The 22,364-nt window shown below is 33.6% G+C and overlaps 1 protein-coding gene across 2 annotated transcripts in view; it reads right to left on the reverse strand.

The window, feature by feature from the left end:
* The window catches only part of Rnf19a (ring finger protein 19A, RBR E3 ubiquitin protein ligase), a 50,257-nt gene that overhangs the window by 7,224 nt on the left and 20,669 nt on the right, over positions 1 to 22,364 (reverse strand). Inside the window, exons 2-8 of one of the 2 annotated variants that reach the window (XM_020180548.2) lie at positions 20,820 to 20,856; positions 19,433 to 20,194; positions 9,280 to 9,488; positions 5,030 to 5,174; positions 4,251 to 4,413; positions 808 to 922; positions 127 to 288 (exon numbers count right to left, since the gene is read on the reverse strand). In XM_020180548.2, the coding sequence (XP_020036137.2) occupies positions 127 to 288; positions 808 to 922; positions 4,251 to 4,413; positions 5,030 to 5,174; positions 9,280 to 9,488; positions 19,433 to 20,106 (1,468 nt within the window). In that variant the 5' untranslated portion in view covers positions 20,107 to 20,194; positions 20,820 to 20,856. The remainder of the gene's footprint in view (positions 1 to 126; positions 289 to 807; positions 923 to 4,250; positions 4,414 to 5,029; positions 5,175 to 9,279; positions 9,489 to 19,432; positions 20,195 to 20,819; positions 20,857 to 22,364) is intronic. The other variant, XM_020180549.2, reaches the window with a different exon arrangement.

The following is a 22,364-nucleotide window of genomic DNA, read 5'->3' on the forward strand; positions in this document are numbered from 1 at the left end:
TCTGGAAGAACACTATTAGGTCTAGTAAAAGGAAGATTTAGAAATTCTGACTTGTACATTATCCTATGGCCTCTCCCACTTAAGCTATTAATAAGCACATTTTCTTCCTTTGCTTAAAGGACTTACCTACAGCTGTGTTAGTTCCACCAACATTTATATCATTTTCATCATCAAATTCAATTCTGACTCCTTTTCCATTGCCTGCTGAGACTCCACAACCTCCACTTCGGCAGAGTGAAATTGGAACAACACCATAGACATACGCTAACATAATAGGAACACCAATACCTAAAGAGGAATTAAACTAGTCATTATAAACCAGAAAAATAAAGCACAGAAACATAAGGTTTAGAAAATCTTTTTAAGAGAAGGTGCACAGGAGAAAAGTGCTAGGGATCTGAAGATTTGGCTGGAACGCTTGCCAAACATGGATTTAACCAAGATCTTAAAGCACTCAAGCCAATTCAAGGTTCCCAGCCTGCCTGCCTTCCAGCTGACATGTGAGGATGGGGGTAAAAAAAAAAAAAAGAAGAAAGATGAAGAGCTAGGCTTTTGAACTGTACTAGGGGAAGGGACCTATCAGCCACTAACAACTTATCAACTACCCTAAGGCCAGACTCTTGAGTCTATAATACTTTTAATCTTATAGTCACTGAATGAGATTTTCTGTTGGCTCAATTTAAATCATCCTTAAATAAATTTTAAAAATACCCTTCCTATAGTCAATAATATAATACTATTTTTAAAAACCCTTCCACAAAACTCCATAAAATTTAAGTCAATTGGTATTTTAAAGAATTTTCTTACCTACAGTTACTGCAGCTACTACTGGAGATACAATTACTGACAATGTCACACCACCTGCTATAGCCAGATTCCGTTTGTGCTTTGAAACATCCTTGCCTTCATATCGATTGTGAATCTTGAATGGGAGCAGAGGATTAAAGAGAAATACATTACATCTTTAATGTTGATGAAATAGTCCTACATACATAAGAAATTTAAAATGATTTCTCATACAATTTCAATTGGGTATCAAGGTAAACTTATTATTGTTCTTATGCCATACCCTCACAAATCATTTGCTCCTTATTGGTAATTTGATTGCCTAAAAAGACAGTGATTCAATAGATTTTACTTTGTGTTACTTTTAAAAGTTTTGAGTAAACTGAGCTTTTATAATTTTATTCAAGAGTAGTATAATCATGTATTAAGGAAAAAAAAGAAGAGAGTGAGAAGAATATTATTTTCAACATAGTTGAGTTGGATGTTTCACTAATAGGATACTTCTAAGACACTGAGCACTCTATATATTTTTTTCTATATAAGATTCCCTACATAGTAAAAATAGTCTTCTATGGGAGGCTCCCACAATTTTTTATTTGACCTTAAAAAGTAACTCTATGACACAAATTATCACTAAGTACTTTCTCAGACACCTTTAATAAAAGAAGAAAAATGTTAACAGATAAGTTAAAATACAGTCCTCTCATTTATAGTTCAAAGAAGGAGGTAAAGAGAGAAAGAGAAAAAGGAGAATAAATAATGGCTACCAGGAACAAAAGTTATATCTTCTTAGCATTATTGTAGAATATCAGTGGTAATAATTAGAATTTATATCACCATGAAAGTGACGTGAGGTATTATGTAACTTTGGGGAACAGTTCAGTGACTTTGTTCTCATGGTTTACAAGGGCTAAAGCTAATAAAGGTCATCCCCTCTTCTATTTCAAAGTACATTAAAACAGCCTCAAAAGTGAGCATGTGTCTCTAACATAAAATGCTTCAATTAAACAATATTACAGACAAAGCATAATAAAACAACCCATTATTATGTGGTTATTTGGAAGACCATACAGTACAATGAGTCCTGAGGAGTAAACAGTGAAAAGTCTGGGGTGGGAAGGTGGATAAAGCATGTATGAGACAAGGAATATTTCTAGTTCCTACTCAGAACCCTACTTCCCAGCACTGGAATGTTACTAGAGAACGGGTGTCTGAATACAGTTCATGAAGGCAGAGATGGCAGATCTTCATGAGGTCTTTTTCATTATCCTTCACTAGTGCAGCTAATTCTTGCTCCTTTCTATTCCCATTCATAAGAAACTTAACACTGAAATAGAGCAAAGCCAAAGCTACAAATGGATAGAGCAGACTTGCGAAGTTAGAGTGTCAAGAGTAAAGAGTTTTCCAGAAAATTTTGCATACTCAAGCACCAAAGAACAGTGATCATATAATCCCATTACTTCTGGTTCAACTTAATAGCTTGTTTGCTATATTTTTGCCATATTTCTATTTTTTATTGGAACCAAAGGCTCAACTTTTGGGTATTTTATTGACGCAATAGGTTTTCTTGGGCTGGTTCAGATCCCTAATCATCAAAGAACATTGTGTTAATGGAAAACTAAACTTGCAACCCTTTGGGCGCAGGTTTGAAAAAAGGAGTCTTGTAACCACACCTAAGACTTCAACAATGCAGTAAAGAAGCTCTCCTTTGTAAATTATTTGTAAGTATGTGCAGTATAACAGTCTCTCTTACCCTTCTACTTCTATTTCTATTTCTACATATCTGAGACAAAGTTTTATTTTCAGCAGACTTTTGCTTTGATTAATAATTACATTAAAAATTGTTACAATCAACTCCTACTTTACAGATATTTTAAACTTTAGGTTTACTTAAAACCTTTTGGAAAAAAAAAAGAAAACCTTCTGAAATAAACATTTGGCTTATATATGTCTGTTTATTATCAACCCCAAAACTAGTTTTTGTGGTGCTGGGGACCAGGGTCTCCAGCACCCTAAGCAAGCACTCTACCACTGAGCTATATCCCCAGTCCTAAAACTAATTTAAAAAAACAAACAGCATACAGTATTATTTTTCTGACTAAATTTTTTGATTATAAAATATATGTTCAATAAAGAAAAGTATAGCTAATATTGAAAAGGATCAACCTTATCTCAAGTTCGGTCCCAGAAATCAGAAACAGAATTAAAGGGAATAATTTAAAGGGAAACATATTCTGACTCAACATACAAATTCTGTAACAAAAACCAGTCATTTGACAGCAGAATGAGCTACACATGAGTTGGTGGTTTCCCCATCATTGAGTGTCCAAACGGCTAGATTAAAACTTATCATGGGTCTTACATAAAGAATTCATCAGGGTTGAAATCTCAGTACTACCTCTTTCTGTGTGTAACTTAAGATAAATCACATAAACTTTTTAAAACCTCAATATTCTACCATGTAAGTTAGACACTAAAATACCTAGGATGCCACAAGGTTAAAATGAATCAAAAGACATAAAACACCTGCCACACAGTAGGGGCTTAACAGCTATTAATTCCTCTTTTTAAAATTGCTGCCTTTGTTCTGCTTTGGTGCAGGGTTGAGATTACATAATTTCTATAATTACTTCTCAGTTCTGAGAGTCAATTAATTTAGTCAGCAGCATTCTTAGTTCTTCATAAAATATTCCATTAATATTCAAAAAAGAATTTTATTTGTTTAGCTAATAAAGTATAATTCGACACTTACACAGCAGTGGTAGTTATTATGATATAATTATTATAATCTCCAAAATACTATACTTACTAATAGCGATATACGAGGGGCAGGGGGGACTTTGAACTGAAGTGCAAAAAACTAAAGAACTGGCTAATAATTCTTTGCATGAGGGCATGTGTTATTCAGTTATTAACTTTTATTTTTTAAAAAAATCTTATAGACCCTTCTTGACAGGATATATACCCCTAAGAAAAATGCCGGGTATGTATCTTCAATACTTTATACTCAAAGTTGTTTGTTTGTTTTCCTTTACCATTTAAGCCATATGCCAGAACTTTTTGCTTTAGTTTATTTTTCAGATGGGGTTTTGAGTTTTTTGCTGGGACAAGCCTTAGATCACAATCCTCCTACCTCCACTTCTCAAGTACCTAGGATTACCGATGTGAACCAGCACACCTGGCTTGTTTTTGAGACAGGGTCTTGTTAGTGCCATTTCTACCTGCCACTCCAAATTGTTTTATAATACAAATGTAGAGAAGTTTTCAGATTCAGATGCTTTTTATACATACATATTAGCCTACCAAACACTGAAATTTTCGTATGAAAAATAGTAACTGTTTTATAATGAAGAAACTAAAACCAACCTTTGTCTAAAAACAAACAAAAAAATCATCAATAATAAAGGAATGAATGGAAAGATTCAAAATAAGCAAATGCACTGACAAGGACGCGTGTGTTTTACCTTCCGGCCCACATATACAGGAATGCCAATAATCATTGCGGGAATAGCAATGCCAGCTATTAAAGCAATTCCTACAGGAGCACCAACAAGGGTTCCCAGCTGCCATAAGATCTTCTTTTTTCGACTCCAGGGTTTTTTCCCCCAAAAAGTACAACCTGATGGACTAATAGGAAAAATTGTAATGTAAAACAATTGTGCAAAATATCGAAACAAATTACTACAGCACATCAAATCAATCACTGTAAGAGTAAACTTCTCATATTTAGGGTTTTTTTTCCCCTTTTCTTTGCATTCTGAGTTCATTTAAAGCTGAAAGATTATCTTAATCTTAGTGCAATTATAAATTACATTATTAGGATACTGCTAACTGGGATTCAAAATTTATCACTAGTCCTCAGTCCTCTATAACCCTCAAGGCCTTAAAAACAATAATGCAAAAATACACTTATTTTGTCCCTATTTTATGTGATTGTATCATAAACTCATTTTGTGGCTGAAACGAGGAATTTATATATGAGAAAATTAAGACCTAGTATAATTATACAAGGTATTAAATACTAGCATTCTAGTTCAACAACAAAGGAACCTCCATTACCTGTTTTTGACTAGTTATTAATCCCAAATGCCTGGCATAATAATAAGCTAGAATAAAATCCAACCTTTAAAGTATCTTATAAATCCCAAGTTTAAAAAGGCTTAGATTGGTACTTTTTCCAAAAAAGTTCTTTTGTAATATAAAAATCATATTCCTATATAAATAGCTCTCTCTATAAGCTTACCTTAGATAATGTAAATCAGAGATTTCTTTCATACACAACCAGCAAAACTCACAACCACAGACAGCACATGTCATGTGATTGCAGCTCCCATCATTCATTTTTATTATATAAGCAGCACATCGGGGACATGGTTTTATATCATCAGCTGTTAGGAATACAGACACCTGTTAAGTATATAAACCTGCCCTAAAAATAACTTTGATTATTAATTATAGTATTGTCAAAACAAATCTTAGCATGTATGGCTCATTAATCAACAGCTTTAGCCTGATGTTTTTAGGACAGAAAGCATCTTTTCTTCTTCCCTTCTGAAGGAACATACTTTACATTAAAATTTAAAGTTATAAACATTTTTTAAACATAGTAGTAAAACAATAAAAACAAGGAATAACAAAGGAATAAAAAAAGAAAGAATAATTAAGGACACCCCAAAGCAAATTGTGAACTACAGAAAGTCTGTCTTGTCCAGATCCTATAGTAGTTTTCTGAGTGGCACTTCCTAGTCTAGAACTTTTCTAGCCATCTCTAATTAACTTACATGTAGATATTCTATATGCTAGTCCTTTAGTGAAGCAACACTCATTATTAATCTAAGACACTGTATACAAAACACTCAGAGTTCACTTCTTGCTTCTAGTACTATCAACTATAAAAATAACAATACAGATATTCTTAGAAAAACAGCCTTTTCACTACATTCTACTTCATGTGACAGATGGACCTTGCAGAGAATCAGTACCCAGAACGAAAGGAAAGAGGTAAGAAATTCAGGAAGGGTGACAGCACTATAAACAATGGAAAGCAGTTTTAGAATAAAAGGAACCACTATTAGTTATGCTCATGACTGTATTTAACTAGTTGTCTTTGTTCTTTTTGTTCATGTACTCGTTCATTTATTCAAACTTTGTTGGTGCATGCTCCTTGGATAGTAATATGATTAAAATGTGCAATGGTGCCAAGCAAAAATCAAGTAGTAGCTAACTTTAAGAATCAATGAAGAAAAAGTTATACAACTATTTTGAATTTTGGCAGTTATTTAAGTAGCAACCTATAGTTATTTTACTGTTACTATGAGGCAGCTGTATTTTCTAAATATACATACACAATTTAGAAAAGATATCTAGTGTTAACCACTGAATTTAAGTTATTTGTTTCAACTTCTTACATTATAAGCATTAACCTACATTCTATTTTCCTTTCTGCAAGTTTTATGGTCAATGAATTGAGGTTTATCAGTGAATTGAGGTTTCCTTAGTGCTTCTTCTAAGGCCAAAGCTGTTTTTAATTTAAGAACTGGTAAGGCTCACAATTAGTGTTTTACTGATTCAAGCAATTTTGAGCAAACTCAAAATTTTATGCAACCAGACCAAAACAAATGATAATTATTAGAATATAAGTATTAAAAATATCCATAAGTCATGATTAAAATAACCCAAAGAACACAGTCTGCATTAAAAATTTTTAAATGCTGAGGAGTAAAAGAAAAAAAAGGGTGTTTTTTTTATGTCTGATATAATATTTAGTACATCAAATAAAAGCAATGCTAACACCATCTGCTAAGGCAGTATATTAATAGATAAGCTCCTATACTCAAAAGTAGAGGTGGGAGTAAACAGACTCAATCTTTGGAACAAACTAAAATGTACCAAAGGCAATATTCCCTTACTTTTACAGTTCTTAAAAACACCACCATAAGCAATGTATTTTGTTAAGTCTTCTTTTTTTAATATCTCTACCTACCTTTTCATTATGTTACTTATTTATCTATTGAAAGGCTGTTTTGTTTGCTTTATCTCTTTCCTCAAACCAACAAATTAGAAGAATTTACTGTGTACATTATATGATGATCTAGTTATCTTAAAATAGTCTCATAATGCAACTGGTTCCATTTCCCTTTTCTCTTTCCATAGGTTCTTGAGAAGCCAAGTTCAAATTCTTAGTTCTTTTATAGATTATATCAAAAGAAATGATCAAAGGCACATTTGTTCTCACAGCTTGATTTTTTGAAACTCTGTAGTACATGTAAAAAGGCATAGAGTACTTTAAATTTTCAGAACTATGAGATAGGAATTTTAAACAAAAGGATCAAATTCCAAATGAAATTTATTTAAAAAATAATCATCCTGGTAGGCTATATTTGTTCCAACAATGCCCAAATGGTTTGAGTCAAACCATTTGGGAAGTTTTTTTTTCAAAAATGTATTCAAAACTACTTTATGTTAAAAGAGAATCACTTTCATCATAAAGTCACATCTTACTTTGGATAAATCCTAAACCAATATCCATGATATAATCTGGTATCGTAGTCTAGCTGTCAGTCTTAATTGTAAAGGAACATCAGATTGTCAAATCAAATTGACATTAAATTTGCTAAACTGAAAGGTTATGCCACTACAGCATTCCACTGTAGCACTACAGAGTAAACATAAACTCTCCTATGGTGATTACTTTGAGGAAGACCAGTATTTGTTTAGATAAGTAACTCATAATGTTCATTTAAAAAATAACTAAAGTCATCTCTACATTATGTTTTATTTAATGATATTCAGATCTCTAGCAGGTAACTATGGTTCTGATCTCTTGTCTCACATAGAGCAGTAATTATGTAGCTCTTTTTTTTTTTGGCAGTGGTACTGGGGTTTGAACTCAGGGCCTCACATTTGCTAGGCAGGCACTCTACCACTGAGCCATTAGAGCAGTAATTATGAATCAGGAAATGTTTGAACCCCACAGACATAAGCATTTTTAGTACTTCATTTTAAAGATGAGGCAAGTAACTTGCTCAGGGTCACACAAAGATTAAGTAGAGGGCTGGTGGAGTGGCTCAAGTGGTAGAGCGCCTGCCTAGCAAGTGTGAGGCCCTGAGTTCAAACCCTAGTATCAATACCACAAAAAAAAAAAAAAAAGAGTAAGTGGAGAACATGGGATTTAGATCCAGGGAGTCTGCTAGTCTGATTCCAGAGACACACTATATGTCTACATGTACTGTGATCAATAAATACCCACCCTTGTTCAGGAGAGGTTCCACTTGAACCTCCCAATGGCTACTGCTGATTCTTTAGGGGACAGTTTAGGTGTATTTAGTTCCTCTCTGAATTGTTTCTAGACCCATACCTACAAATTATACTAATCACTTTGAGTTCCATCCCAGACCTTCAGGAGAGGAAAGAGCAATCAGCAAGCAAGCAAAAATGAAAATCCATGTATACACTCTTACGGTACAAAATGCTCAATTTTCTGTGTTAAAAGTTTAAATAAGACCTTTTCTCTAGTAGCATAAAGTACACGGCAATGTGAATATACTACTGGTAGGAATGTATCTTTATAAATTTCCAAGTTTTTCCCTATCATAATCATCAAGAAAAACATTTTTCTAAGGATTGAAATTCTAATGCACAATGAAAATTCTGTTAGCATGAAAATTAATATTTTGAATATTTAAAGAATATTCATATGTTCAGATTTTTTAATTTTTAAGATTTGTGAGATATATATTGCTCATGTACATATTTCCTAGATAATTTCTAAATTCCTGATCAAAGATACCTTAAAGTTCTTAGTGCTCTCCTAACTAAGGTATGGTTTTATATCTTTACTCTTGGATTGGATGTGAGATATTTGTTAAAAAAAAAAACAAAAAACAAAACTATGTATGTATATACATACATATATATATGTTTCACAAAATATTTAAATGAAATGGATCCAAGAATAAATACTGTTTTAAATATTTAATTTTGTGATATTTACATAATTAGGAATAATCTACAGGTGATATATAGGGTTTGCCTAAGATACCTTTATGAAACAGGTTTAGACTGTTTTTGGCTGTTAAAATAAAAATCATGACATTTCCTTTTTTTGGACAATAAACTCTTTCCAATCTCATATCACCTTCTCTCAGGATGAGTGCTTCTGGGACAGAAAAACACTTAAAACATAAAACATGGGGGAGGGAGCAGGGAGCAGGGGGGAAGAAATGGCCCAAACGATGTATACACATATGAATAAAAAAATAAATAAACCATAAAAACACTTTTTAAAAGTGAATAGAGGGCGGGCTGGAGGAGTGGCTCAAGTGGTAGAGTGCCTTCCTAGCAAGGATGAGGCCCTGAGTTCAAACCCCAGCACCACACAAAAAGAATAGAAAACAGGTGATAAAAGTAACTGAATACTTCTTTCTAATTAAACCTACTAGGCATTCTGTATATGTCAAATAATCTTATTAGAAAAAAATCAGACATAAATACCTGCTGCTCCAGACTCTTGACTGTAACTAATAGAGGAAGAACGGATGGTTCTCAAACGTAAACTCTGGGCTCTCTCCTGTCGAGCAGCATCACAGGTCTGGTTAGGGTGCCAAATCTGTTTGCAGTGGTAGCAAAACTCTGTTCCACAGCCTTCTCGCCCACAAGTTAATTTGGGACAACTGGCGCATCCAAATGCTATCACAGCGTATCTTGAAAGAACAGAAAAATGTAAAAAAAAGTATCCAACTAAAATATTATTCCTGAAGAACTTTCTATATATGCAGTGACAGTCATAAAAACCCCAACACTATCTTACCAATGGAAAAATGAGAAAAAAATTAGTAATTCACAAGTGAAGACCTATAAATAGCTTAAAAACATTTTAAAAGCTCAACTTTTAATTTGCACATTTTAAGTAGGATATCAAGCTGTATTTAGTCAAATACCAATTTTATAAAAGTTGTATTAAATTAGTAGCACATGCACATAAAAAAGATCAGGAAGAAATGCCGAAAATCTTAACAGTGGTTTTCCTGATATTTAGGGTTTTAATTTTCTTCTTTATTTCTGATTTCCCACAATTACTTGTTACTTTTAATATCAGAAAAATTAAAAGGGAAAATGATTAACGGAAATACAATAAGCATGAGTTATCTGTACCTCTTAGCTAATGGCATATTGTGCCAATTCACAAATTTTGTAATTATCCTGTAATTTATGCACAAATTCTCATACATTTTTCTTTTTAAACTATAAGGTAAAATGGTCTTTGGTGCCATCTCCTACCAAAAAGCACACAAATTAGAATTCCTCAGTCAAAAAGTAGATTGTTTTGTTTCAGATAAAAGACCTAAGAACAGATTTGTGACTAGCCCTAATACCTATTCTGAGTAAATATTTTTAGTATCTTAAATTTTCTTTACTTAAATTCTAGGCACTCTTGGGCATGTGTCCCAGAGGAATGAAAATCTCTGTACATGAATGTTCACAGCAGCTTTATTCACAATAGCCCCAAATTGGAAAGCACCCAGAGGTCCTTCAGCAAGTAAATGACTATGAGCAACGTGGAACACTGCTCAACAATAAGACACACGGAACAACGTGGATCAATCTGTGGGGAACTGTGGTGAGTGAAAAGTCAATCTCAAAAAGTTACAAACTTTAAACTATATGCTTTCATAAAACTATATGCTTCTACTTACATATTTTCATCAAAATAGAAAATTGATTAGTGGCTGCCAGAGTGACATCAAAGAGAAGAGGAGGGAAGTGAGAGAGAGAGAGAGGGAGGTGAATGCTATTATAAAGAACAACATGAAGGATCTTTGTTGTGATACCTTGACTGTGATGGTGGACACAGAAATTGGTGTGGTGGCCACATATGATAAAATTCTATATAACTAAATACACCTCCATTGCAACACAAATAAATACAAGTAAAACTGGGAAAATTTGAGTAAAATTAGTAGACTGTATCTATGCCAATATCCCTATATCATATATTGTATGTGATAATTGTGATATTGTTCCATAGCTTTGCAAAATAGTACCATAGGGGCAAACGGTGTGAAGGATACACAGGATCTTATGCCCTCTGTATTGGTGGAATTTTCAATTAAAAAATTTCTTGGGGCTTCTAGTTCTCTTTGAAAACATCAAGAAAGTCTTATCTATACTTAAGAGGTTTTTGTAAATATTGAAAATTTTCTTTTACCTGGAAATTCAGGGGATTTTTCAGGGTTCCTCCTGTTACTGGCAATAAGATTTAACTAATAATCGTAACTGAGATTTTATCAAGTTTCAAGATAATATATAAAATTATGCAAGATTTTAAGAGGCAGGAAGTTCTTCCTTTTCTTACTTGCTGCTCCCTTAAGTATCTCACCCTTTAAATTTAAACTTTACATCTTAAATACCCTTTTCTTCTGATAGAAGATTCTCTAGTTACCATTGTTTATCACAGATATGCTTAAAGTACTGAATTAAAAACAATTTAAATCAAGAAGGTAATTTAGGCAAGCTTTGTTTCCCTGAGCTTTCAGACATCTTATTTGCTGCAGTCCCAGAAAAAGAAAAAGACCCTACCTACACTTTATTTTCTATTAGGTATGAATCTAAAGCACCTATGATTTACAGTACAATCATTATACAAGATAGTAACTAGAGTGGAAAGGAAATGACTTCTCTTCTAAACCTCTTCTCTAACCTACCTTTTACTGAAGGAAAGGAGGGAAAAGGAGGGGCAGAATGAGGAGATGTTAATGCAGAGGAAATGTCAAGACCAAGTATTTTTTGAAGATGGTCACAATTTACAAAGCCAGAAAGGTTTAGGCTGACTAGTGTAAATTCTACTTCTACCACTTATTACCTGTGTGACTTTAATGTAAATTAATCTCTCTACAGCTAAATTTCCCCATACATAAAATAAGGATTTGTCTTAGCCTGATTATTCAGTCCAAATCACCATCACCTTTAGCTTTGACCTCCAGATGGCCACACAAACAAATGACTGCTTCAGAGACATTTCTAGTGCGCTTGTAATAGTGCTTGATAAATGACCATGTGATCATGCAGGTTACTATCACTTCTGTATCAATAATACAAGTATCACCCAGGAATGATGGCACAGCCTGTAGTCCCAGCACTTGGGAAGCCGAGGCAGGAGGATGGTGAATTCCAGGCCAGCCTAGGCAACATAAAAAGACTGCCTCAAAAATATAATAATATAAGTAACATGCCATCTGGATTGATTATTAATATCTTAATACTCGTTTTAAAATAAACATTACTAGGCATTCTAGATATAGGTGAAATCTTTTATATTTCACCCTTTATATGGTGAAATTTCAGTGGATAATTGAAGTACAAATGTATATTATGTTACAAAAGTAAAATGCTGGAAAGCCAAATTTAGGTACAAATTTAACTTTCAAATAATTAAATAGGGAGAATATAAAAGAGTTCATATGAACACTGAGAATGTTTTAACTAGGTAAATTTAGGAAAAAATATATCCATTTTGAGCAAATATTTACAAAAATGAGGTAGATTAACACAAACTAGGTTACGTACCAAAATTCTAACCTTTGTACAAGATTGTTTGGTATACCACCATTTTTTATCATTAAACTTAAGAACTGACATTTGTGTGTGGGGGGGACTGGGATTTGAACTCCTCAGGGCTTCGTGCTTGCAAAGCAGGCACTGTACCACTTGAGCCATGCCTCCAATACATTTTATTCTGGCTATTTTGGAGATGCAGTCTCAAGAACTATTTGCCAGGACCGGCCTTGAACCATGATCCTCCTGATCTCAGCCTCCCAAGTAACTAGAATTACAGAAGTGAGTCACTGACGCCTAACTAAGAACTGACAATTTTTAACCAATGATTTAGGCTTTCAAGAAAAAGTCTTACGGGGAAAATCTTCACATAACTGACAGGAAAAACTAAAAGCAGAAGGTCAATTTTATCCTTTTTCAAATTTCATCACAAGGCAAGTCCCAAAATCTGGTACAATATCTACAAAAACATGAAGGGATATGGCAAGAAAACTGAGGCCCTAAAACACATAATCTTCTCAACAATCAAACTTACAACTTCAAAATTTTCTTTAAAGTAATTTCCACATGGTTTTGAGCTATAGACTTAAGCTTGTTGAAATGACTTATACACAAGTTTTGAGATTTATCCAAACTTTGTATTCTGAATAAAACATCTTACTATAAAACTTTATCCTGAATTACATATTCTGCTACAAACAAAAGTAGCAATATTATCAAAATGAATGCTTATGTATAACTTTTAAAATATGAATACAATGATCAGAAACAAGCAAATAGCTAACAGTGTAAGGAAATGATCATTCCTGCATTACGAGCTGAAACATTTAATACTAATTTCTAACTTTTAAAAATAAAAATGTAAATTTTTTCTTGTATCTCAGAAGTTCATCATACTATGATAATGATATCTGACTTCAGCCTTGGGAAAATATTGATTTAACATCTGCTCATGAGTCATCTGGTCAAAATGTGGGTTTAATGCATCTCAAAGTTAATAAATAAACCTGGCATGGTACCATATACCCACAGTCCCAGCTACTTGGGAGGCTAAGGCAGGAGGATCGATCACTTGAGGCTAGGAACTGGAGGCTAGCCTACACAACATAGTGGGACGCTAGAAAAATAAAATAAAATAATATGTGTGAGATTTAAATAAAATAGTATTTAAATGGTGGGGGAAGACACAGGGAAATACCTTTAGGTAAAGGGCTCCAGCTTCTTGAAAAGTTTAATGTTCCTGCTTAGTAGAAGAGACAGGAAGAAAGTGAGGAACATAGAAAGGGAATGAAGTAAAGTAGACTTTGTGGAAGTATTTTCCATTCACCAGACTAAGAAAGAACTCAGTAGTCAAGTTAGGGAAATGTTAAGCAAAACTAAAGTACTTTTTAAAATTTGTTTCTTTATTTCTTTTATTCATATGTGCATACAATGTTTGGGTCATTTCTCCCCGCTTCCTCCCCACCGTCACCCCCCTTCCCTTCCCCCCCACCTCGCTACCAGGCAGAAACTATTTTGCCCTTATCTCTAATTTTGTTGAAGAGAGCGTATAAGCAATAATAGGAAGGACCAAGGGTTTTTGCTAGTTGAGATAAGGATAGCTATACAGGGAGTTTACTTGCACTGCTTTCTTTCATTTGTTTCTTACTATAGACTTTCCTAAAGAATTTATAACCTACCAATGTTCAATATAGAGAATGTTGTATATCCTGAATTTATTTGAACATGACTTTTATTTTGTGAGTTTCACAGTGCTAGTGTTTTTACAAATTATACTACCGATAATGTTGAGGAAGTGGGGATAGAATTTCATCTTAAATTCCTTATGAAGGAACAAGCAGGAAAAAAAAAAATACCTAACAAAAAATGTAATCCTAAAATATGGTAGTCCCAATAAAGATTTTGATTAAAAGATAAAAATAAAGAAATGTTGAGTCCAAAGTAATTTTTTTCAAAAGCAAAAGCTTTAAAGAACGAAGAAAATATAACCAGAGTACCAAAATGATCTGATCCAGTTAGGGGAAAGTCAAGTTTCATATCAGAATGAAGAGGCTCATGTTTTCAGTTTCAAGAAGTTATGATCATTCCAGTGAAAAAAGCAGCAACGACTTACTGATGTATTTGGGAGGAGGTGTAGCCAAAAGTGAGGCTCATCTCCTGCTTCCCATGTTCAGAATGTGCAGCACAGAAGGAAGGCGTTCTGTTCTGCCTACAAATGTTTAGTCTTAGTTCCTGAGACTAACTGGGAAAGTCCATCTAATTTAGGGATCAAGAGTTAGCATTTTAGCTGTGTATCTAAAAGTATATTATTTGGTCAACTAACTGTAAAAGAAAGCTGAAATATCCACATCTTATATGTTAATATGGTTCTGAACCAGAGTGTAAGATGGAAAATATTATTATTTACCAACTCCCTAGAACTCCACCAAAATTCAGCATAGATTAACAATGAAGTAGAAGTAGTATATATTGAATTACTGGGTGTTAAAACATACCTGAGTTAATTTTATGGTTAGGAAGAATAACAAAGTAAAAAAGAACAAACCTCAGTTCAAGCTATTAATTTTTAGAACACTTTTATGAGTGTCTGCTTAATCACTAGCCATGAATTATAACTTCCCCTGAAACAGTTTACTCACTATGGTTCCCTATACATAAAACCTTTTTTCTGTCACCTGTACATGTTTCTATAGAAAAATCAGTTGTATTTTTGTGATATTTACAAAAGGCAACCTATAAAAGCATTTCCAGTATGTCAAATAATGGCCATGGTATGGCAGCATACTTCTTTGTAGAACAAGTAAAGACATTAATTAGAATTCTAAAAATACATTCTCTAGTTCCTAAGCCTATGGCCTCATTTTTTCTTAATCCATTAAAAACAGTGTCCTCTATCAGAATAAATTTCATTGAGAGTCATTTATATGTCTTAAACCAGCATGAAGCTACGTAAACCTAATCTAGCTGATCTTATTATCAGCTATCCGTCAGGTATATGACTTATGTAAGGGACATATAGTCAGAATGGATCATTCAATAATTTTTAGAGTATCGTAAACTGTGGTTGCAAAGGAGCCATTGGGTAGCTCATGGACATTTAAATTCTGTTCTAGTATTTAAAATGTCCCGAATATTCATTCAGAGCCAGAGCTTCCAAGCAAAGTAAGAAATACTCATAGGACAGGGATAACATGTGATACTAAGGTTGCAGCTTACCCTTAGTCAACTGAACAGGTGATGACAGAAACTAAAATGTCAATTTTTGCTATCTGTCTATACTACATACAAATGAGGCCTCCTAAGCAGAAGACAATCAGATATTTTTATCCGAGACAGATTCTAGGTTTTCTTCCTCTTAGAATTCCCTTACCCCAATTCTTCTCCCCAACTATGGCCAAATTTTTCTCTGAACATGTGGGGACTGGTGTGTTCTACAGGCAGGCCAACAACCTCACTCTAGTTAAATCACAACACTCAGATTCAGCCTCCTGTCTCTTTTTAAGAGGGGTTTTCTAGAAACACTGTCCTTTAAACAAGTTTAATCTACCCTGGTCCTCAGAAAAGTAAAAAGAGTATTAGATCAGAACCTCAAGAGACCTCAGTCAGAACAGAAATCAGATCAGTACTCTTCTTCTACTATGAGGAAAGGATATATTTCTTAAATGTGTTAGACACCATATTTAAATAAAATTACTGTCAGATACCAAGAATGGCCAATAATAAATACCAAATGCAAAAGGAAAAAATTCGTAATTTGATACTTGCCATTCTAGGGGAATGTGTGTCCCACAATGAAAGAGATTAAATGCTACATAGACACCAATAGTCCTGGCAGTGTAGCTAAACATTTAATGATGGCCAAATATTCAGATTATTTACCAATATTCCTAAGGCCAGATTTAAATGACAAATGGAGCTTTAATTAAAATGTCCCTCTGTGGGTTTCAAAGTTTTGTTTTTGGTTTTTTGTTGTTATTGTTTTGTTTTGTTTTTTTTTCAAACAGGGTCTTGCTACTATGTAGCCCAGGATGGCCTGGAACTCACCATCCTCCTGCTTCAGTCTCCCAAGTGCTGGGATTACAGGTGTGCACCATGATGCTCAGCCTCCTAAAGGTTTCAGTAAGATCCAGGAGCACAGGGAATTTTGTCTTTTGTTCATTATTAAATCTCCAGTACCTGGCACATTAGATATTTGAAGGATTATTTTAAAAATTAAAACAGGAGCTTGGTGTGTAGCTGAGTGGTACAGCACTTGTCTAGTAAGCATAAGGCCTTGTGTTCAATCCCACTATAAAAAAGAAAACACTTAGGAAATGGAGATGAGGAATAATAAACAAGAGCTATGAGAAGCTTACTATGTTCTAGGAATTTTCTTTGTAGCATTAAAGATCAATTTCACAGGGCTGTGGGTATAGCTCAGTGGTAGAACACTTGCTTGCCATGTGCAAGGCCCTGGATTAGATCCCCAACACCCTCCAAAAAAGAAAAATTCTCAATTCTTATTACATGATAGGTTAAAAATCAGGTTTATACATGCTCATGATAAACAATACTGTAACTTTTAATAAGGACTCATGTACCGCTCTGCTTTCAAAGTATATATACAAGTTTTATGTTAGTGGATGAGATTTTCTACAAACCACCACCATAAAAACTGCAACATTATCAAGTTCATAAAATATACTCTTGACCTAGACAGCCAGCATAAATCAAAATATATAAAGGTAATTAATCTCTGTGACATGTTTCTCTACCCCTTATGAGTAAGACTACTGGCAACCAACACCAAAAATTAATGGATAGCCAAATTAATGAAGCACAGTTACATAACAATCATAATTTGTTTTGATTATTTTCATAATAGGTGTTTCTATTATTTTATATGTTATACTTGAGTTAACATTTATTTTCTTCAAAATATTTAGAATACTGAGCTATTATACTATTTAATAGTGAAGTCTCAACGAGAAGAAGATGTTCAAAAGTACACCAAAGTATGAGTTTCTGAAAATTTTTACTAAGAAACACTGTACATACACAATAAAATAGGCTGAGTGTGCTGGCACATTCCTGTGGTCCCAGCTATTCAGGAGGCTGAGGCAGGGGGATCACCTGAGCACTGTTGTTTCAGGCCAGCATGGGCAACATAGAGAGACTCCCAGCTTAAAATAAATAAATAAATAAAACAAATACCCCTGTAGCTACTACACAAGCTAAGGACATTATCAGTAGGAAGATCATGTAATTCACAACCTAAACTGGAACACTTAAGAAGGTAGTGCTATTAAAAATTGTATCAATATGATAAGCATGAACTGGAATAAATCAGAACCTATTGTCACCTTATTTATCACTGGTTTTAAAAGTTTCTTGGTTGCCTTTTAAGGTCCATAGTCCTTCTTCCTCCTCTCAAGAGGTAACCATCAAATTGAATGTACTTATCCACCCCGGTGTTAATGAATACAGGTTTTTTTAGTTTGTTATGAATGTTCTTAACACATATGGTACGAACATTCTTAAGCAGCTCTCTTGGTATGCAAGTAGAGCTTTTCTAAGGTGTTTAGGAGTAGGATTTCTTCATTTAATAATGTGGCAGTAGTGAGCTATCATGCACTTATACTTTTAATCATTTTTCTTTTATCTACATAACTTACCTCTGTAATGTCTTAATTTTTGCCCCACGTGTTATGTGTACTGACAGCCTAATTTTCACAATTTGATAAATAATCAATCCTTTTTTTGGCATGCTTTCCCTTGGTTTAGTTTATATAAACCAAGTTCTTACATAAACTATAATCTGTGTTCTGTTATGTCAATAGTGTTGACTATTCATTACGATGACATAACCAATTAAATCAGCACAAGAGAATATACAGCTATTTATTAACCAGATACTGTATGCTTCTAGACTTATTGTCTCAGTCACTACTGGCCACAGATTCTGACATGTAAGCCTCCTTTTTTCTTTATCATACCATTTTCACATTTTTAAAAAAGCTCTTAAAATTTTAGAGAAAATCATGAGGAACATCTGTTGTATTTTAGGGCTCCATGAAGGATAGTGAGAAAACCATACTCTTACTGCAGATAAAATATAACATAGGCATATTCCTCCGTATCTGAACTGCTGCTATGGGAGTATCTGCTATAATGACTCACAGTTTCTTGTAATATAAAATCTGCTATCTAACATGAAATCTGATTTGGGGAGAGTGACTTGCACCAGTGGTTCACAGGATCAAAAGTCATATAATCATAGCTGGGCATAGTGGTATACACGGTTAATTCCACTAGGGAGCCTAACAAGTTCAAGGTCAGTCTGGACTATATAGATTCTACCTCAAAAAAAAAAAAAAGTGATACAATCATTCTAAGCCATTTTCCTAACAGGATACAGTCTTATATACTCTTATTTATAGCATATGATGTACTAACAGTATGCTAATCTCATTAACTGTGGTTTTTCCTATTTCTGAAAGGCTCATGACTGTTTTTTCCTAGTTCTGGCAAGTGAACATAATAAATGCACTATGAACAGAGGCTGCTGTTAACATGATCAAATACGTAAGCAAAATTATTTTAAATGTTGGGAAAAATGTAATTCAAAACTTGAAGTAAATGAAGTATTGCATAACTCATGTAGCAAGTCTTGAGACAAGCAAACATTTACATGAATAAACATAAGCACTTCATTCTGTGGTACAGTTAAGGTACCTTTCCAAAGGGTCATTTATTTATGTCCACAAATAACCCTCTCACCACAAACAACCCTAATCATTTTGTTTGTTATTCCAAAATAAAAATTCTCCAAATGAAAGGGAAATTCAATTTTACATACAACTAAATTCTGTTCTCTACCACCTTCCTCTTTTCTTCCAAAAATGCTCTTAAGTGAATACATAACGTAGAGACAATATAAAAGTAAGTTAAGACTTCTGGCTTTAACACCTAACATTGTGCCCAACATGTTTTTGAATGAACAAGTTTTCTGGCATGTTAAGATTGTTTCTTTTGAGCAACAGTCAGCAAATTCTTATTTCATCCCCAGACAAAAAAAAATTATCTCAAGGAAAGTCACACAATATCTTCTTACCCACAATCTGGAGCTGGACACCACCTACAATCAGGATCTGCGACAAGCCACCGTCTAAGCATAAATTCTTCATATTTTTCCATCAAGACATCATCACTTAGTATTAGGCGAATGTCATGGGGATTAAACCGTTCAGTACATTCTGGGCAACTGATATTAACTCTACTTTCAGAGATTTCTATCCTTAGGTATTGTCGTAAGCAATCCACACAAGATCTATGATGACAAGTCATTATATCAGGAAATCTGTCTTTAGAATGCCGCAAAAGGCACAAAGGGCACTCTATAAAGTCTCCAATTTGTTTGCTGATAGAAGTTAGTCCACTGTCAGAAGAGGTATTTGTAGAGAAAATGGAGTTCTTATCAGTACACATTTCAGAATGTATACTTTCAATACTTGCAATTCCATCCACCCCGCCATTTAGCTCCCTTGATTTACGTTTGTTATCCTTTTTCCTCCGAAATAGAGAGCCTATTGAAATTCTTCTTTTTTTAGGTGCCTTTTTGACTGAAGGCAAGCTCACAGATGAAGCAGAGGACTGAAGATCTCGATCTGAACCCATTTGCCGATGTAAACTCATGTCTAAAATGCTCATTAGAATTGAGTTAGGGTCAGTGTTTACACACAGCCCTTCATTATATTTAGAAATAAAAATTATTTCATATTCTTGCATTCAGATTAAGTCATGATGTAAGAATATCCAACTTGCTCATTCAGAGAATTCTTGAAAAAGTTCAATTTACAGAAGACTGTTATATGCCCTAGGGGGAAAAAAAAACAAGATTTAATTATATTTTTATTTTGCATGTTCTTTTTATAAACACTTACAAAAAATTCTCTATGAAACTTGAAACAAACATGCTCTTTAACCATTAGATTAAAAATAAGGCCAGTTTATTAAATAGTCTATAGGAGATTATGAAATTAATGCTGAAACAGCATGAGGACATTCTTCAATCTTAAAAGATTCTCTACATTTGAGCTAACTTGATCATTACTAAAAGCTTAGATAAAATTTCTGACTATTATCACTCTGGCTTCAATAATTAATTCCCCACTGCCTTAGAAGTTTTTGCTTATTTTTAATTGACAATAAAATATATATGGCAAATAAAAAGGGCTAAGAATAGCTTATACAATTTTGAAGAAAAGTCTCTTATGCTGCCAGAAATAATGACTTATTACAAAGTTACTGTAATTAAGACAGTGTGTAATGTCACAAAGATAGATACAGATCAGTGGGATGAATAAAGTCTATAAAAAATGTCTCATATATGAGATACCTGACTTATGACAAAGGTGACATTGCTGAAAACTAAGAATGGCCTTTAAAAAAAAAAAGTACAATATTGCTAGAAAAGAAAAGGAACTTGACCTATGGCTCACCTCATGCACAAAAATCAATTCCGGATGGTTCAAAGATCTAGGAAACAGCAGAAGAGTATTTCAATGAAAAGATTTCTTAAACAGAACAAATAAAAAGTGCTAACCATGAAAGGGAAGACTGATAAACTAGACTACAACAAAAGCAAGAGACAGTATTAAGTGTATGGGAGAAAGACATTGGCCATATATAACTAATAAAAGAATGGTATCCAGAATGTGTAAAGAATAGTTATAAATCAACAAAAGCAGATAAAGAAAAATGGGTAGAGGACTTAACAGGCACTGCACAAGAGTTCAACTTGTTCAACACTGTAAGACATCAGGGGAAACAAATCCCAGCTAAACTGAGAGACCACTATACATCCAGTAGATGGCTAAAATTAAAAGACGGATATTTCCAATCATTGACAAGGATTTGGAAGAACAGGAACACTCTCATATGAGTGATGGGAGTATAAAAAGGTGTGACTATTTTGGAAATCTATTTAACAATATCTACCATATTTGAACATACAGATACCCTTATTACCCAGTAATTTTACTCCTAAACATGAGCTCAGAAAATAATGCATGTGTACATCAAAAGATGTATATTAAAATGCTCACAATAGTATTATTATAATAGTCAAAATATACAAAGAACTAACATTTACATCAAGAGTAAGAACAGATAAATAAGTGTAGTGTAAATATTCACTTTAGTATACCATAAAGCAATGAAAGCACTCCTACACATAAAACAAGAAAGAACCCCATACAAAATAGAATGCATGCTATATAATTCCATTTACATAAAGTTCAAAATAGGCAGAACTACTTTATAATGTTAGAAGTTGGGACTGGGGCTACCATTTGGGGAGACACAAAGGGAACTTTCTTAACGTGTAGCAATTAGAAAAGTATGTTCACTTTGTAGTAAGTCACTGATTTACAAACTCAAAATTAATGCACTTTCTTGGATGTTTGTTACACTATTAAAAAGTTTGCCAAAAAAAGAAAGAAAGAAAAAGAAAGGTTTCTTGAGCCGATAGTGACAAATCTTTGATGTCTTTAAGAGAGTCCTACTGACAAGACAAAATCTGGAAAAACAGTTCATTCAAGCAAACTTTATTCAGGTTCTTCAATTTATATGTCCCATTATTTGTAGTATTCCTCATTAAGTATGAGGAAAATAGAGTGCAATGGTAACTTTTACTAAAATTACCTGCATATTTTCTTCTTATATGTGTTTACTTTGTCTTGCGTCTCAAAATGCTTTCTGTACTCCAGGGTTCAATATATGATCATAGAAAATAATCCATCTGAGACCTGTGTCCTAAGAATTTATCATGTAAGATATTGAGCCACTGATACTTCATCAGTATCATCAGGGAAGTTTTTCCAAATACATACTTTTAGAAATTCAATAGCATTACTTGGATAGTTAGTGGCTAACTATCCAAGAATTGTTAAGAGTGAATGGAGATACTATTAATGTTTCAACTGGGACAGTAAGGGCAAATTGGAATATAGGTTCATCCTACTAGGAAGCTTTTCTAAAACTGC

The sequence above is a fragment of the Castor canadensis genome, chromosome 3 (assembly GCF_047511655.1).
Source record: "Castor canadensis chromosome 3, mCasCan1.hap1v2, whole genome shotgun sequence".
Taxonomy (NCBI): domain Eukaryota; kingdom Metazoa; phylum Chordata; class Mammalia; order Rodentia; family Castoridae; genus Castor; species Castor canadensis.